This window comes from Hypanus sabinus, chromosome 22 (assembly GCF_030144855.1).
Source record: "Hypanus sabinus isolate sHypSab1 chromosome 22, sHypSab1.hap1, whole genome shotgun sequence".
NCBI lineage: Eukaryota > Metazoa > Chordata > Chondrichthyes > Myliobatiformes > Dasyatidae > Hypanus > Hypanus sabinus.
In genome coordinates, this window is record NC_082727.1 from 64,131,603 (window position 1) to 64,144,907 (window position 13,305).

A 13,305-nucleotide genomic window follows, 5' to 3' on the forward strand; every position below is an offset into this window, starting at 1 on the left:
TAGAACCCTTTTTAAACAATGGAACCACATGAGCAATACGCCAATCCTCCGGCACAATCCCCGTTTCTAATGACATATTAAAGATCTCCGTCAGAGCTCCTGCTATTTCTACACAAACTTCCCTCAAGGTCCTGGGGAATATCCTGTCAGGACCCGGAGATTTATCCACTTTTAAATTTCTTAAAAGCGCCAGTACCTCCACCTCTTTAATTGTCATAGGTTCCATAACTTCCTTACTTGTTTCCCACACCTTAGACAATTCAATATCCTTCTCCTTAGTGAATACCGAAGAGAAGAAATCATTCAAAATCTCTCCCATCTCCTTCGGTTCCACGCATAGCTGACCACTCTGATTCTCTAAGGGGCCAATTTTATCCCTCACTATCCTCTTGCTTTTAATATAACTGTAGAAACCTTTCGGATTTACTTTCACCTTATTTGCCAAACCAACCTTGTATCTTCTTTTAGCTTTTCTAATCTCTTTCTTAAGATTCCTTTTACATTCTTTATATTCCTCGAGCAATTCCTTTACTCCATGCTGCCTATATCTATTGTAGACATCCCTCTTTTTCTGAACCAAATTTCTAATATCCCTTGAAAACCATGGTGCTCTCAAACCTTTAACCTTTCCTTTCACCCTAACAGGAACATAAAGATTCTGTACCCTCATAATTTCACCCTTAAATGACCTCCATTTCTCTATTACATCCTTCCCATAAAACAACTTGACCCAATCCACTCTCTCTAAATCCCTTCGCATCCCCTCAAAGTTAGCCTTTCTCCAATCAAAAATCTCAACTCTAGGTCCAGTCCTGTTCTTCTCCATAATTATATTGGAGCTAATGCTATTGTGATCACTGGACCCGAAGTGCTCCCCAACACATACATCTGTCAGCTGACCTATCGCATTCCCTAACAGGAGATCCAACACTGCCCCATCTCTAGTCGGTACTTCTATGTATTGTTGCAAAAAACTATCCTGCACACATTTCACAAACTCTAAACCATCCAGCCCTTTTACAGAATGAGCTTCCCAGTCTATGTGTGGAAAATTAAAATCTCCCACAATCACCACCTTGTGTTTACTACAAATATCTGCTATCTCCTTACACATTTGCTCTTCCAACTCACGCGCCCCATTAGGTGGCCTATAATACACTCCTATCAGTGTTACTGCACCTTTCCCATTCTTCAATTCCACCCAAATGGCCTCCCTAGAGGAGCTCTCTAATCTATCCTTCCAAAGCACTGCCATAAGATTTTCTCGGACAAGCAATGCAACACCTCCTCCTCTGGCCCCTCCTCCTCTATCACACCTGAAGCAACTAAATCCAGGAATATTTAGTTGCCAATCACACCCTTCCTGCAACCATGTTTCACTAATAGCTACAACATCATAATTCCAGGTATCAATCCACGCTTTAAGCTCATCCACCTTTCTTACAATGCTCCTAGCATTAAAATAGATACATTTAAGATACTCTCCATCTCCTCCTCTCTTTCCATCCCTAACAATGCATTCAAATTTATTATCCTTTTCTTTCTTCTCCCCTACATCTTCGGGCTGAGCGCATCCCTTCTCCATCACCTGCCTTTCCTCCCTCACACACTGTCTATTTACTTGCTCTACTAGTGAACTAACCTCCTCTCCCATAGTCTCCTCAAATAGTCTCCCGCCCCCCCCCCCCATCTTACTAGTTTAAAGTCCGCCCTGTAGCCCTAGCAAACCTCTAGGGTTCAAACCTGTTTGAATCTCTACTCTCAATAGAAAAAGCCTATCTACGTCAACTCATAGAAACAGAGAAAATAGGTGCAGAAGTAGGCCATTCGGCCTTTCGAGCCTGCACTGCCATTCAGTATGATCATGGCTGATCATCCAATTCAGAACCCTGTTCCTGCTTTCTCTCCATACCCCCTGATCCCTTTAGCCACAAGGGCCATATCTAGCTTCCTCTTAAATATAGCCAATGAACTGGCCTCAACTGTTTCCTGTGGCAGAGAATTCCACAGATTCACCACTCTCTGTGTGAAGAAGTTTTTCCTCATCTCGGTCCTAAAAGGCTTCCCCTTTATCCTTAATCTGTGACCCCTCGTTCTGGACTTCCCCAACATCGGAAACAATCTTCCTGTATCCAGCCTGTCCAATCCCCCTCAATCTATCTCCCTCATTATTTTAAATACCTCTATCAAGTCTCCCCTCAACCTTCTACGCTCCAAAGAATAAAGACCTAACTTGTTCAACCTTTCCCTGTAACTTAGGTGCTGAAACCCAGGTAACATTCTAGTAAATCTTCTCTGTACTCTCTCTTATTTGTTGATAGCTTTCCTATAATTCGGTGACCAGAACTGTACACAATACTCCAAATTCAGCCTTACCAATGCCTTGTACAATTTTAACATTACATCCCAATTCTTATACTCAATGCTCTGATTTATAAAGGTCAGCATACCAAAAGCTTTCTTCACCACCTTAACCACGAGATTCCACCTTTAGGGAACTATGCACCATTATTCCTAGATCTCTCTGTTCTACTGCATTCCTCAATGCCCTACCATTTACCATGTATGTCCTATTTGGATTATTCCTACCAAAATGTAGCACCTCACACTTATCAACATTAAACTCCATCTGCCATCATCCAGCCCACTCTTCTAACTGGCCTAAATCTCTCTGCAAGCTTTGAAAACCTACTTCATTATCCACAACGCCACCTACCTTAGTATCATCTGCATGCTTACTAATCCAATTTACCACCCCATCATCCAGATCATTAATGTATATGACAATCAACATTGGACCCAGTACAGATCCCTGAGGCACACCACTAGTCACTGGCCTCCAACCTGACAAACGGTTATCCACCCACTACTCTCTGGCATCTCCCATCTAGCCGCTGTTGAATCCATTTTACTACTCCAATATTAATACCCAACGATTGAACCTTCCTAACTAACCTTCTGTGCGGAACCTTGTCAAAGGCCTTACTGAAGTCCATGTAGACAATATCCACTGCTTTACCCTCGTCATCATTCCTCATAACATCTTCAAAAAATTCAATAAGATTTGTCAAATATGACCTTCCAAGCACAAATCCATGCTGACTATTCCTAATTAGACCCTGTCTATCCAGATAATTATAAATACCATCTCTAACAATACCTGCCATTAATTTACCTACCACTGACGTCAAACTGACAGGCCTATAATTGCTAGGTTTACTCTTAGAACCCTTTTTAAACAATGGAACCACATGAGCAATATGCCAATCCTCTGGCACCATCCCCGTTTCTAATGACATTTGAAATACTTCTGTCAGAGCCCCTGCTATTTCTACACCAACTTCCCTCAAGATCCTAGGGAATATCCTGTCAGGACCTGGAGATATATCCACTTTTATATTCCTTAAAAGCACCAGTACTTCCTCCTTTTTAATTGTCATAGTTTCCATAACTTCCCTACTTGTTTCCCTTACCTTACACAATTCAATATCCTTCTCCTTAGTGAATACTGAAGAAAAGAAATTGTTCAAAATCTCCCCCATTTCTTTTGGCTCCACACATAGCTGTCCACTCTGATTCTCTGAGGGACCAATTTTATCCCTCACTATCCTTTTACTATTAACATAACTGTAGAAACCTTTCGGATTTATTTTCACCTTACTTGCCAAAGCAACCTCGTATCTTCTTTTAGCTTTTCTGATTTCTTAAGATTCTTCTTACATTCTTTATATTCCTTGAGCACCTCATTTACTCCATGCTGCCTATATTTATTGTAGATCTCCCTCTTTTTTCCAAACCAAGTTTCCAATATCCCTTGAACCATGGCGCTTTCAAACTCTCAAACTTTCCTTTCAACCTAACAGGAACATAAAGGTTCTGACCCTCAAAATTTCACCTTTAAATTATTTCCATTTCTCTATTACATCCTTCCCATAAAACAATTTGTCCCAATCCACTCCTTCTCAATGCTTTCGCATCTCCTCAAAGTTAGCCTTTCTCCAATCAAAAATCTCAACCCTGGGTCCAGTCCTATCCTTCTCCATAATTATATTGAAACTAATGGTTTTGTGATCACTGGACCCAAAGTGCTCCCCAACACATACGTCCGTCACCTGACCTATCTCATTCCCTAACAGGATATCTACCATAGCCCCTTCTCTAGTCGGTACATCTATGTATTGTTGCAAAAAAACTATCCTGCACACATTTTACAAACTCCAAACCATCCAGCCCTTTTACAGAATAGGCTTCCCAGTCTATGTGTGGAAAATTAAAATCTCCCACAAGCACAACCTTGTGCTTACTACAAATACCTGCTATCTCCTTACTAATTTGCCCCTCCAATTCTCGCTCCCCATTAGGTGGTCTATAATACACCCCTATAAGTGTTACTACACCTTTCCCATTCCTCAATTCCACCCAAATAACCTTCCTAGATAAGTCCTCTAATCTATCCTGCCAAAGCACCGCTGTAATATTTTCTCGGACAAGCAATACAACACCTTTTCCTCTTGCCCCTCCGATTCTATCACCTGAAGCAACGAAATCCAGGAACATTTAGTTGCCAATCACGCCCCTCCTGCAACCATGTTTCACTAATAGCCACAACATCATATTTCCAAGTATCAATCCATGCTCTTAGCTCATCCACCTTTCTTACAAAGCTCCTAGCATTAAAATAGATGCATTTAAGAAACTCTCCACCTCTTCCTCTCTGTTTATCCCTAACGATGCAATCAACTTTATTATCTATTTCTTCCTTCTTCCCTACATCTTCGGTCTGAACGCTCCCTTTCTCTATCACCTGCGTATCCTCCCTGACACACTGTCTGCTAACTTTCTCTATTCGTGAACTAACCTCCTCTCTCCTAGTTTCTTCAATTTGATTCCCACCCCCCCCCCCAACCATTCTAGTTTAAAGTCTCCCCAGTAGCCTTAGCAAATCTCCCTGCCAGGATACTGGTCCCCCTAGGATTCAAATGTAACCCGTCCTTTTTGTACAAGTCACACCTGTCCCAAAAGAGGTCCCAATGATCCAGAAACTTGAATCCCTGCCCCTGCTCCAATCCCTCAGCCACGCATTTATCCTCCACCTTATTCCATTCCTACTCTCACTGTCGCGTGGCACAGGCAGTAATCCCAAGATTACTACCTTTGTGGTCCTTCTTCTCAACTGCCTTCCTAACTCCTTATATTCTCTTTTCAGGACCTCTTCGCTTTTCCTACCTATGTCATTGGTACCTATATGTACCAAGACCTCTGGCTCCTCACCCTCCCACTTCAGGATATCTTGGATACGATCAGAAACATCCCAAAGCCTGGCACCAGGGAGGCAAACTACCATCCAGGTCTCCTGATTGCGTCCACAGAATCGCCTATCTGACCCCCTAACCTTGAGTCCCCTATTACTACTGCCTTCCTCTTCCTTTCCCCATCCTTTTGAGCTACAGGGCCGGACTCTGTGCCGGAGCCACAGCCACCGTTGCTTCCCCAATGTAGGCTGTCTTCCCCACCCCCCCCCCCCCAACAGTACTCAAACAGGAGTACTTATTGTCAAGGGGAACAGCCACTGGGGTACTCTCTAGTACCTGACTCTTCCTCTTCACTCTCCTAACTGTGACCCACCTGTCTGCCTCCCTTGGCCCCGGTGTGACCACCTGCCTGTAACTGCTGTCTATCAACTCCTCACTCTCCTTGACCAGATGAAGGTCATTGAAGGTCAAACACCTGGGGATACGAATTGACAATAAACTGGACTGGTCAAAGAACATTGAGGCTGTCTACAAGAAGGGTCAGAGTCGATTCTATTTCCTGAGGAGACTGAGGTCCTTTAATATCTGCTGGACGATGCTGAGGATGTTCTACGAGTCTATGGTGGCCAGTGCTATCATGTTTGCTGTTGTGTGCTGGGGCAGCAGGCTGAGGGTAGCAGACACCAACAGAATCAACAAACTCATTTGTCAGGCCAGTGATGTTGTGGGGGTGGAACTGGACTCTCTGAAGGTGGTGTCCGAAAAGAGGATGATGTCCAAGTTGCATGCCATCTTGGACAATGTCTCCCATCCACTCCATGATGTACCTGTTGGGCACAGGAGTACATTCAGCCAGAGACTCATTCCACCAAGATGCAACACTGAGCGTCATAGGAAGTCATTCCTGCCTGTGGCCATCAAACTTTACAACTCCTCCCTCGGAGTGTCAGACACCGAGCCAATAGGCTGGTCCTGGACTGGTTTCCACTTGGCATAATTAACTTATTATTATTTAATTATTTATGGTTTTATATTGCTATATTTCTACACTGTTCTTGGTTGGTGTGACTGTAACGAAACCCAATTTCCCTCAGGATCAATAAAGTATGTCTGTCTGTCTGTGTATCTTTAAACGTTATCCCTCTCACCTTAATCCTAAGCTGATTAGTATTTGATACCTCTACTCTGAGGAACCTAGACCACCAAGATCAGAAATAGTTATTACCACTCAGGCACTTGAACCAGAGGGGATAATTTCACTCACCCAACAATGAATTGTTCCCAAATCCAATGGTCTCACTTTCAAGGACTCTTCATCTCTCATGCTCTCGATATTTTTTGCTTATTTATTTATAATTATTTGCTTTTCTCTTTCTTTTTGTATTTGCTCATGTTGTCTTTTTGCCTGTCCTGTTGGGTGTAGTCTTCCATTGATTTTATTATGTTTCTAGTACTTACTATGAATGCCCGCAAGAAAATGAATCTCAGCCTTGTATGTGGTGACATATGTACTTTGATTATAAGTTCCAATGGAAACAATTTCTCTTAGAGTACATCTATCAATTTGTGTTTCAATGGCAAAGGGCGATAGATGTTTCAGTAGCAGAAAGGCTGCGACATTGCTACAAAGGGCAAGTGACTAGGTATTGAGCTATGTTATAGCTACAATGTCGTTTGTATATAATACAAAATCTCACTTACATCGCTGATCCTGAAGAGGAAAGCATTAGAATGGAGGGAGGAAAAAGGGTCGGGTTTAAAATATTTTTTAAAACTGCATACTCGAGAAAACTGAAACAGAGGTTAAAATGCTGGAAATTCCAATCAGATCAGACAGGATCTGTCAAGATGAAGTTAACGTTTCAGTTGATGCCTCTTCATCAAAACTGGTAAGAAAGGTGTGTTTAAACTGCTGAGAAGAGGGAAGAGTATTGAAAATAAATGGAATGCCAGTGATAGGATAGAATCCAGGTAAGAGTTACTTCTTATGCATCTGAGCAACGGTGTTGTAGGCTTGTTAGTCTTAGCTGATCAGTCTTGGATCAGTTGTAAATAGAAGTAAGGATGAATAAGGACATGTGAGAGAACACAGTGCTTAAACCATGTGATGATTAACATGTCTTTAAATGTCAGCCAATAATCTTCTCCATTGAACGTACCACCAGCAGCAACCTGGACTTGGAAAGGGAGGAAACAGGAAACGGTGATAGAGCTGGTCAAAGCACAATGATGGCTGAGTAAAAATCCATCAGGATACACCAAGATGTTAAGTTTCCTAAACTGGCAAGGAAGAACAATCTCTGTTGAGCATGATGTCAATTTCTCCTTCTAGTAACAATTGTTTTTGTTTACCCTTCCTTTTTCTTCTATTCCCACTCTGGCCTTTTACCTCTCATCTCACCTGAGACTACTAAACAGGTAAATGGAGGAATTTAAGGTGGGGGGGGGGGGAATATTGTGAGCTAAAGGGCCTGTACTGTTCTATTTTCTATCACCTTTTCCTGGTGCCCCTCCTCTTTCCCTTTCTCCTATGGTCCACTCTCCTCTTCTATCAATTTGCTTCATCTCCAGCCCTTTATCTTTCCCATTCACCTGGCTTCACCTATCACCTTCTGGCTTGTCCTCCATCCTCTCACCCACCTTTTTATTCTGGCATCTTCCACCCTTCCTTTCCAGTCCTAATGAAGGGTCTCAGCCTGAAATATCAATTGTTTATTCATTTCCAAAGATGCTGCTTGACCTGCTGAATTTCTCCAGCATTTTGTGTGTTTCTTTGGATTTCCAGCATCTGCAGAATCTCATGAGTAAGTGATGCAGTATACTTGAATAGAATTTAACAATCTAAATGCAAAATATGATATCATAAGGCTGACATCATGAAAAATAGTTTTTCCCCCCACTCTATAGATACAATTTGACCCAATGTGAAAATTCCCCAAGTAATTACTATCACACAAACATAGGAATTAGGAGCAGCAGTAGCCCATTCAGTAAACAGCATAATCCATCATTCCATAGTATCAGTGAATCTGACTGTAAACCTGTAATATTTCAACCCTTGTCAAGCAATACATCTAATTTTGTCTTAAAAATATTCAGACACTTTCCTCAGTGTGTTCAAAGTTCAAAGTAAATTTATCAAAGTACATAGAGTTGCAAGAATAAGTTTGTGAACCCTTTGCAATCACTTGGTTTACTGCATTAATACATATAAAATGTGGTCTGATCTTCATCTAAGTCACAATCATAGACAAAGACAATCTACCTAAACTAATAACAAACAATTATGCTTCACATCATTATTGAGTACACCATTTAAACATTCACAGTCTAGGTTCAAAAAATATGTGAACATTGGGGGGGTAATGCCTCCTACAAAAGCTATTTTGAGTCAGGTGTTCCAGTCAATGAGATGAAATTGGAGGTGTGGGTTGTAGAGGTGTCCTGCCCTATATAAAAAAAGACACAAAGTCAGGTTACTGACAAAGCCTGCTCTTCTCAGGAAACATCTATTTATCTGCATCATGCAACTTTGAGGACCTTAGAAGAACTGTAGAGATGCATGAAGTTGGAAAAGGCTGCAAAAGCTAAAAGACCTGATTGTTCACCAGTACACAATAAGAGAAATTGTGTACAAATGGAGGAAATTCAGTACTGTAGCTACTCTCCCTCAGAGTGGACATCCTGCAAAGATCACTCAGAGAGCACAATATGCAAAGCAGAAGAAGGTGAAAAAATAGGGATAACAGCAAAATAAATCTCTAGAACTTGCTAAAATCTTTGTTCATGTGTCCACTAAGAAAAATATTGAACAAGAATGGTGTTCATGGAAGAACACCACAGAAGAAACCACTGCTCTCCAAAAAAACAAAATTGCTGCATGTCTCAGCTTTGTAAAAGACCACCTGGATGTTCCACAACACTACTCAGACAACATTGTGAACAGATAATACAAAAGTGAACTCTTTCGCAGAAATACATACCGTCATGTTTGGAGGGAAAAGGGCACTGCACACCAACATCAAAACCTCATCCTACCTGTGAAGTATGATGGAAGGAGCATCATGGTTTAGGGCTGCTTTACTGCCTCAGGGCCTGGACAAACTGCAATCATTGAAGGTACAATGAATTCAAAATTTCATCAAGACATTTTGCAGAGAATGTCGGTAGCAATCCATCACCTGAAGCTTAATAGAAGTTGAATGATGAACAAGACCATGATCTAAAACACAAGAGGAAATCAACAACAGAATGGATTAAAAAGAAGAAAATTTATGTTTTGGAATGGCCAAGTCAGAGTCCAGACTTTAACCCAATTGAAATGCTGTGACATGACCTGAAGAGGGTTGTTTATGCATGGTATCCCAGAAATATTGATGGACTGAAACAATTTTGTGTGGAGGAACAGTCTAAAATTCCTCCTCGTCGTTGTGCAAGTCAGATGAGCAGCTACAAGACACATTTGGTCGAGGTCATTGTTGCTAAAGGAGGTTCTACCAGTTATTAAATACAAGGGTTCACATACTTTTTCCAGCATGGGCTGCAAATGATTAAACAATGTCAATAAAGACATGGAAAGTACAATGGTTTGTGTTATTAGTTTAGGCCGAATGGGTTTGTCTATTCTTGAGACAGATGAAGATCGGACCACATTTTATGAGTAATACAGAATACCAAGTAATTGCAAAGTGTTCACAAACATTCTATCCAGACAAGAGTACATCACTGTCCAACGTGCTGGAGTCTCCCATCTAACAGTATATTCACAAGGATTGCAATGTTTCCTTAAAACAGATTTCTCTCTAGGGCAATTGTAAGTGCAGTAGATTCTGGCTAATTGGACACATCAGGATCAGTACATTTTAGCCCAATGAAACAGCTATCCCAATTAGTCGAAGTTTCATGGAAATGGGTATTAAAAAAGGGAAACTACCATTTAAATGAATAACAAATTATATATTTAAATGAAATACAGAACAAATTAGAACACCAATATTATACAGTACTACAAAACTCTTAGTTCATAAAAGTTATTGACAAATTCATCCAGTGTACACTGCCCTGTTCTTTTGACTGTAAATGAACAAAATCAGCACAGACACCTTACGTAGATAACGGACTGCCTTGATAGTCTTCCTGCATGACATGTCAAAAACTACTGCTTTTTAATTTGCCATCCATCAGGTCAAATAAATAACATAACACAAGCACACACATCTGACGTTATTTAAAACAGTGTAGTGTCTAATGCCCAGACCAGTACATACGATGGATGCTAGTTAGAAACTATTCAGCAACATTTTCTTGTCCCGATTAAGCAGCATAGTGCCAAAAATAAACAAAAGGAACCTTGGCTATTTTCTTGATTTGGTTTTTAAGAATTGTCCCAAACAACTGGCTGTCCCAATTACCCGATAGCACAATTAACTGGAATCCACTGTATATAACAATCAGTGGCCTTACTGGTGTTTCCTAGATCCAAAAAAGAGAGTTAAAAATTGATATCCTAAAGTCAAGGGCCATGAAGTCCTCCAGTCTTTACTGAGGTCCAGAAGCTTGATGATTGTAATACTGGGCTATTCATTCACGCACCCTAGATAAACAAAATATGGAACTGAACTCAAGTTTTGTTTTAATGGCAGCAGGATAATTTAGTTAAGTTGATCATTATTCACTAATGGTGATCATGCAGCTTACTGACCATCAGGCAAAGTCCATCGGATTCACTAATTATCAACTTCAAGTACAAGTTTAATTGTCATTCAACCATACAATGAATAAGCCAATGAATACCAACGAATAAACCAAATGAAACAGCATTACTCTGGGGCCAAGGTGTAAACCACAGTACCAACAGTCACACAAAGCACAAGGCACATATAGTACTTATGACAGCATTAAAAAATACAGTCGGCCCTCCCTATCTGCGAATTCCGCATACACAATTTCAACCAACCACGAATCGCAAAAACCTGGAAGTGTTCTTCCAGCACTTGTTGTTCGAGCATGTACTGTTTTTTTATCTTGTCATTATTCCCTAAACAATGCAATATAACAACTATTTTACATAGCATTTACATTGTACTAAGTATTATAAGTAACCTAGAGATGATTTAACGTATACAGGAGGATTTGCGAAGGTTATCATGGATCAGGATCGAAAAAAATCGAAAGTTCTCTTACTAAGTAAGTCGGAACAAGTACATCTGGTATTATTTAGTGTCAGTTAGTCAAACGTTTGTCTTAGTATACAGTATATATTTTACCTTTCTATGCATATAAAATGCTTAAGAACGTATATTTCAGAACAGAAGCTCCCAAGTTCGATCCAGTGACAGACCACTCCCAAGTGCGCTCTCCACCGTGCCAGGTTGATGTGGAGGATCAAAAACCCAAAATCCAATAATTACGGTAAACCACTGCATTGCTTAGTAATAATTGTAACTTTCATCGGGGCAGAGCCTTTCTCACTTTATCCTTTAAAATTGTTCCGATCATTGACCAACATAGCCTAACACTTTTCCAATGACCGATCACGTTTCATCTGTTTCCGATCGGTTTATTATTTCCACTTTATTTTCAATCATGATTATTTTCATGAACAGAATCACTGCAGATTCAGAGGTCTGTCGCTGGGTCCTAATGTCCACTGCACTGCAATAGGTTAAATAAGGTCTGGGGTTCCGCTGAGTCCTCAGGTCCACCATATTGAGACAGGTTGAGTAAGGGACTTGAGCATTTGCGTTTTTTGGTATCGGCGAGGGGTCCCGGAACCAATCCCTCGTGGATAAGGAGGGCCGACTGTAATCATAAAAAGTATAGTCCAAGTCTCTGGCCCCTTGCATGTTACTTCTTACTTCAGTGGTTGGTAAGTTGATGAAGATCCTGAGAAGCAGGAATTATGAACGTTTGGAGAGGCATAATATGATTAGGTTAACATGGCTTTGTCAAAGGTAGGTCATGCCTTATGAGCCTGATTGAATTTTTGAAGATGTGACTATACACATTGATGAAGCCTCTGTCTATCCACACGATCAATGCCTCTCATCATCTTATACACCTCTATCAGGTCACTTCTCACCCTTTCGCTCCAAGGAGTAAAGGCTGAGTTCACTCAACCTATTATCATAAGGCTTGCTCCTCAATCCAGGCAACATCCTTGTAAATCTCCTCTGTACCCTTTCTATGGATTGCACATCCTTTCTGTAGTGAGGTGACCAGAACTGAACACAGTACTTCAAGTGGGGTCTGACCAGGGTTCTATATAATAGCAACATTACCTTTCAAATCCTAAACTCAACTCCACCATTGATGAAGGCCAATATAGTGTATGCTTTCTTAACCAGAGTCAACTTGCGCAGCAGCTTTGAGTGTCCATGGACCTGGACCCCAAGATCCCTCTAATCACCTCACTACAGGAAGGATGTGGAAACTATAGAAAGGGTGCAGAGAATATTTACATGGATGTTGCCTGGATTGGGAGCATCCCTTATGAGAATAGGTTGAGTGAACTTGGCCTTGGAGCAACAGAGGATGAGAGGTGACCTGATAGAGGTGTATAAGATGATGACAGGCATTGATCGTGTGGATAGTCAGAGGCTTTTTCCCAGGGCTGAAATGACTAACACGAGAGGGTACAGTTTTAAGGTACTTGGAAGTAGGTACAAAGGGGATGTCAGGGGTAAGTTTTTTTTTACGCAAGGAGCGTTGAGTTAGTGGAATGGGCTGCCGGCAACAGTGGTGGAGGCGGATACAATAGGGTCTTCTAAGGGACTCTTGGATAGGTGCATGGAGCTTAAAAGCACAGAGGGCTATGGGTAACCCGAGGTAATTTCTAAAGTACGTACATGTTCGGCACAGCATTGTGGTCCAAAGAGCCTGTAATGTGCTGTAGGTTTTCTATGTTTCTATGTTGCAGCTGTCTGCATTTGAACACAACACAGCTCATCTTCTGCCAAGTGAACATTGGGTGCAGCACCACACTGCCTTCAGTGGAGCCCACTGGCTCCAAAGCCTCTCTCCTGGGCAGCTGTAAACAGGTGACACGGGGCTT

The 13,305-nt window shown here is 41.3% G+C and overlaps 1 protein-coding gene across 6 annotated transcripts in view; it reads right to left on the reverse strand.

Annotated features, from left to right (window-relative positions):
- Positions 1–13,305, reverse strand: part of atp6v1ba (ATPase, H+ transporting, lysosomal, V1 subunit B, member a) — a 113,503-nt gene that overhangs the window by 72,325 nt on the left and 27,873 nt on the right. Inside the window, exon 1 of one of the 6 annotated variants that reach the window (XM_059947937.1) lies at positions 9,291–9,504. The exons of the other annotated variants lie outside the window; for them this stretch is intronic. Coding sequence (XP_059803920.1) covers positions 9,291–9,318 — 28 coding nt within the window. The 5' untranslated portion in view covers positions 9,319–9,504. Of the gene's footprint in view, positions 1–9,290; positions 9,505–13,305 lie in introns of those variants that run through there. 6 annotated transcript variants of the gene reach the window in all.